The sequence below is a fragment of the Lupinus angustifolius genome, chromosome LG02, assembly GCF_001865875.1.
Source record: "Lupinus angustifolius cultivar Tanjil chromosome LG02, LupAngTanjil_v1.0, whole genome shotgun sequence".
Lineage (NCBI taxonomy): Eukaryota > Viridiplantae > Streptophyta > Magnoliopsida > Fabales > Fabaceae > Lupinus > Lupinus angustifolius.
Genome location: NC_032010.1, coordinates 20,990,163 through 20,996,162, shown reverse-complemented (window position 1 = coordinate 20,996,162; position 6,000 = coordinate 20,990,163). Strand labels below are relative to the sequence as shown.

The window sequence follows — 6,000 nt, the reverse complement described above, 5'->3', positions numbered from 1 at the left end:
GTTAGAGCATTCTCTGATATAATGCAACATGCTATTACTGGGAACACAATTGAGAAAAAAGCTGAATCTCAAAGAAATATGTCAGATCAAAGTGCAAAACCACCACAACAACAACAACAGAAACCTTTATGGTTTGGCTCAATTGCACCATCTAATCTTCACTCTTTCAGCAACATGGTTCAGGGTGGTGCAAGTCATGATCATAAGATTCATGTGCATAATCTAGCACAAGAGAACATCAATATAGAACTAGTACCAGCAGATGAAAGGACATTGTTTCTGACCTTTTCTAAGGGGTACCCGGTTGAAGAATCAGAGGTGAGAGAGTTTTTTACAAAGGTGTTTGATGATTCTGTGGAGGCATTGTACATGCAGGAAGTGCAACCAAATGAACAACCATTGTTTGCTCGAATGATTTTCCGCAACAAATCAACTATTAACATGATTATTGGAGGGTCAAGTAAGGCCAAATTGAGCATCAATGGAAAACATGTTTGGGCTCGTAGGTTTGTGCCAAAACGTACATGAACTATGTAACAGCTATAGTGGTGAATCATCTAGGAGTGCAAGGAAGGTGTAGAAAAATTAAGTTGTGTGTAATTTATGCTGATCATGCAGTAGTTTGTATTTTGTGATGCCTATTACTTTTGGTTTTGTGTTGTCTAAACTTGTCTGGGAAATGCATTGGTTATGATATAGTTGTTATGTCATTCTCATCCATATGAATGAAGTTGAAGTTTTTTTTAATGAAAATATGCTATGCTATTGATTCATGATATAATGTTGTTGAAATTTAATTCCACAGATTTACAATCGTAAGCGAGCTAACAATGCATATTCCTAGTTGAAATGTTTACATTAAAATTATTTGCAAAGTAAAATTTTAACAACATTCCCAAAAATTCATATCCAGATTTCGTGTATATATATATATATATATATCATAAATTCATTGTTCTTGTATTTATGTTTCTGGCATTGGAAATTGCAAGTATTGTGTGTGTTTATGTCCTATGTCCTTAGATGTTTGCTACATACAGCTGCTAATCTGAGTCAATGTGTATCTGTATACCTATCCTTTTTGTAACAATACTATCATGATGTGATATTTAATATTAATATTGTTTTTATTTATTCACTACAGGACGACCGAAAAAGAGGACATCATTTAAATTTTACATATTACAAGGATGAATGAAATGAATGTAATAATTAATAATTAACTTTGACGTCACCCTTATCAGTTATTATTTATACATCAAAAATCTTAAAATACAGAATAAATTACAATAACACTCAATAAGTTTTAGTAAAATTATATAAATTATCCTTCATTTTTTCTACATCTATATAAACACCCATAATTTATATATTTTCATTACACTCATCATCTCTGTATGAGAAATAAGTGTAATATTTTAAACAAAAAATGTATAAATGCAATTAAGATAAACAAAACATGTAGAGATAAGTCTAAATAATATAGAAGTTAATGTATCTTCATTATTATTTTTTGTTAAAAAATGCTTCAAAAATTCTAAAAAGATATTGCATCAATGATCTTATACTATATCGTAATGAACCAAAAATAGTGAAGAGATATTGACTCGTATATTATTTGGATTTGTCTCCACAATATATAATATTTTGTTTAACTTAGTTACACCAATCACACTTCTTATTTAAAAATTACATTTGTTCTCCTGTAGTGATAGCCAGTGTAATGTATATATAAATTAGGGGTTTTCTGTATAAGGGTGGAAACAAGCCAGACCAGACCAGACTTTGCCTTAAACAAGCACAACCTATATAGCATGTAAGAGTCTCGACCTCACCTGTTAGTCTGTTTAAAAAAATTCAAAGCCTAAACATGACCTGTTTAAAAGTCTAGCATGACATGTTAATCTGTTTAAAAGTCTGTTATACTATATAATATTAAAATACATCATCATCTCTACATTTAAATAGACTAATATTCATACTTTTAATGAGACTCTTCTAACCCTAACAATTAAGTTATGTTTTTATATTAAAATTATATATATATAATAATATTATATATGTTAAAATCGTATAATATGAGCATATTATATAAAATAATTAAACAGGTTATTCTATTAAGTTTAATAGGCCTTTCGGATGACCTAAAACATGATTTGTTAAAGTAAATATCAAAAAAGTCTGAACCTGACATGTTTATGAAAAAAGCCTGGTCTGATCTGGCCTATTATAAGTCAGGTAATAGCCCCCGATAGGCGACCAGACTTGTTTCCACCCTTATTTTTGTAGGTGTAAAAAAAAGAGAAGTGATTCATATAATTTCGTTAAAACTTAAGAGATGTCAATATAATTTACTCTAAAATGTATGAAGAGATGTTTAATTGACCATGTTCTCAACTACTATAGTCTTAGTAAATGTATGTTGTCTTCCCATCATAGCAATATTTTTTTCTATATTTGAACTTATAACTTTATATTATAAGATAAACAGCCTTATCATTTTACTTTTTTAAAAGGTATAAGATATTAAAATAAAATTATAAGCTTATTATTGTAAGTTAATTGTTGGAGAGAAATAAAGAGAAAGACAAAACTTAATTTTTTTGCGGAAATAAGTCCAAATAGTATAAAAAATGTTTATTCATTATTTTGTTTTAGTTACAATATAATATAAGAGTGATTTGAATACATTCTTAAAATGATTGATCCAGTTTATAATATAAGAAAATGATCAATTCGAAACGAATACTTTAAAGGATTGCAATTAGTTTTGTTTCTTGCTTTTAGGTAGTTATTTTTGTTTTGCTTGTTTCCCTATTTAAAAAGGGAATTCTTTTAGTTTGTTATGTAGATTTTCAACTATTACATCTGAATCATTTTCTTTTATATTTTGAAGAATCATCAATAAGAAAAGTTAGATTGAAGTTTTTCATTTTTCTTGTTCTCTCTTACGTGATAAAGTTCACTTTTTCTTCCTCCTTTCTTTGCCATTCTTCAAGTCAGAACCAAAGCCATGCATGGCTGTCCATGCATTTTACATGTAACTAACTAAAAATATATTTTTAGTTAGATACTGACTTTTATATTATTTGAATTTGTCTACATAATATAATATATTTGTTTAATTTAATTATCATCATAGTTATTTTTTGTTTAAGATACTATACTTATTTCTCCTATATAAGTAGTAAGTGTACTATATGTATAGAATTAGAGTGATTTGTGTATCTTTAAAAAAAGATGCGTAATTTGTCTAATTTCACAACTTATTCTAATTTGACATATAAAAGAGAGAAAAATGTATATACTGATAGTATAATAGTTTTTTACATTGTTATTGTATCATCTACTATTTATTTTTGATCATCATTTGACTCTTAAATAAAAATAATACAAATAAATAATAGATAAAACATTAACTATGTATAAAATTTTACACTACCATTAACTCCACATAAAAACACATGGGCACCCTTAAATTAGACATGATTTTGCAATATCATTGTAATATGGTGAAAAGACTTCGGTCATCAAATAAAAATATGCACTACAAGCACAAGTGATAAAGACACAGCAGGGGAAGTGGGCCTTGAAGTTAACAATGAGGAGTCCAAAGTGTGGAAGGTCTATGTGAGGAAACGTGGAAAGAAAACTGAGTTGGCAAGAAAAGGGAGAGAGGGAGAATTGTAGTCACTAGTCAGTTGCTATTTAGGGAAAGGGAGGAGGAGTAAGGGGGCATTCTGTTATAGAAAGAGAAAAGAGATTCTTCTTTGAAAAGGGATCGATAGTTAGGCTATCAATATTATCTTTCATTTTACTGCACACATTGTCTCTATTTTTTCTATTAATACAAACTTACTACTACTGTTTATTATTTCTTTTGAGTCTTTCTAGTTCTGAAACCCATCAATTGGTCTGACCTGCCGGATAAATTACCTACAGCAGGGAGGAGTACAGTAGATGTCACCAAAAATGGCAGATATGGTTGTAATTTTGGAGGAGCAAATGGAAGAAGTCAAAACAACGTTGCATACCTTGGTTGCTCAAATGCAAACGCAAAGCCTGGTGCTAGCAGAACTGAGTCATTAATTGGGACAAAAGGAACGAGAAGCTGAAACTGAACAGACCACTGGTGAAGTGGAGAATCGCGACTCTGAGGCAAAAAAGTGAAATTACCAGTGTTTGATGGAGATGACCCAGTCGCATGGATCACTCGCGCAGAGATTTATTTTGACGTCCAGAGCACACCCAATGATATGCATGTGAAGTTAGCAAGGGTGAGTATGGAAGGAACAACGATCCATTGGTTTAATTTGTTGCTCAAAACATAGGATGCCTTGTCATGGGAGAAATTAAAGAAGGCACTAATTGCTCACTATGGAGGCCGACGGTTAGAGAATCCGTTTGAGGAACTATCCACCCTACATCAAACAGGAAGTGTGGAGGAATTCGTAGAAGCTTTTGAACTATTGTCGTCGCAAGTTGGGCGCCTACCAGAAGAGCAGTACTTGGGATATTTCATGAGTGATTTAAAACCCTATATTCGGAGGAGAATACAGACATTGAATCCTCAAACCAGAATGCAAATGATGTCGAAGATGAATTAAAGGAAGATGATGGTGAAGGGGAGAGGTATTATGGAAAGAAAAATGGGTGGGAAAGAGGGGCCCGTAGTGATTGGAACGGGTCCAATGTTTAAAATCGCAGTAGTTTGGGCCAAGCCCAAAGGAACCGAATCCCACATTCAGGTTGGAACAACCCAAGTCATAACCCATCATCTAAAATGGGTTCATCAAACCCGAATCACTCTTCGACATCACCGATGTTCTCTACGGCACGAAAAGGAGAACCAGAACGACGAAGTAACGCGATGGAGAGATGGAAATGTACCAAAAGTTTGTCTTATGAAGAGGTGATGGATAGAAGGGCGAAAGGACTTTGCTTCAAATGTGGAGGAAAATACCATCCAACTCAACATAAATGCCCTGAATGTTCCTTGCGGTTATTGATTTTAGGAGAAGGAGAAGATGGTGATGATGAGGGAGAAATCATCGCGGTTGAGACTAGTGTCACTGAGGAGGATGACGATGGCGAGGCAGAGTGTAAAGTACTCGGGGTTCTTGGTGAAATGGGGGAGCATCGCACTATGAAAATAGTTGGCAAATTGGAAGAAATTGAAGTCATGGTCGTCATTGACAGTGGGGCTAGCCATAACTTTATCTCCCCAACAATTACAACAGCCTGAGTCTTCCAATCACTCCAATGACAGCGAAGAATATCAAGTTGGGGGACAGTCACAAGGTACTCTCCACGAGAATTTGTAAGGGGGTGCGGATTAACCTAAGACCACAAACATTTGAAATTGATGTTCTAGTATTGGAGTTAGGAGGTCTGGATGTAGTGTTAGGTGTGTCACGGCTGAGTACATTGGGGAAGGTAATTTTGGACTAGAAAAAATTAACTATGCAATTTTGGTATGAGGGGGAAAAGGTGAACTTGCGAAGTCAAGGGGGGAGGCATGGTAAACATGGGTTCTTACATTCATTCCTTGAAGACGAGGGCCGAAGGGAAACAAATGATTGGTGGTGTATACAGAGTGAGGGTACAAACAGTATGAAGGAAGAAGGTGAATGTCCAGCAGTGGCTAAACTATTAGGCAAATTCTCAACGGTTTTTCGAGAACACATTGCCTTACCTCCCGAAAGAAAAAGAGTTCATCAAATCAAATTGGTTGCTGAACACTGTTCTGTGAATGTTCGACCATATCGATATCCTCACCATCAAAAAGAGGACATTGAGAAACAAGTCCGAGAACTATTGAAGGCAGGCGTAATTCGTCCTAGCACGAGTGCATTTTCCACTCTCGTGATTCTTGTCAAAAAGAAAGATGGCTCTTGGCGTATGTGTGTCGACTACAGGGCATTAAACAAGGTAACCATTCCGGATAAATACCCTATTCCTATCGTCGATGAGTTGCTGGACAAACTGTATGGGGCAAGA

At 33.9% G+C, this 6,000-nt stretch overlaps 1 protein-coding gene across 1 annotated transcript in view; it reads left to right on the top strand.

The window, feature by feature from the left end:
* LOC109328202 overlaps nt 1–742 on the top strand; it is a 1,287-nt gene extending 545 nt beyond the window's left edge. Inside the window, exon 2 of the mRNA XM_019561554.1 lies at nt 6–742. Coding sequence (XP_019417099.1) covers nt 6–528 — 523 coding nt within the window. The 3' untranslated portion in view covers nt 529–742. The remainder of the gene's footprint in view (nt 1–5) is intronic.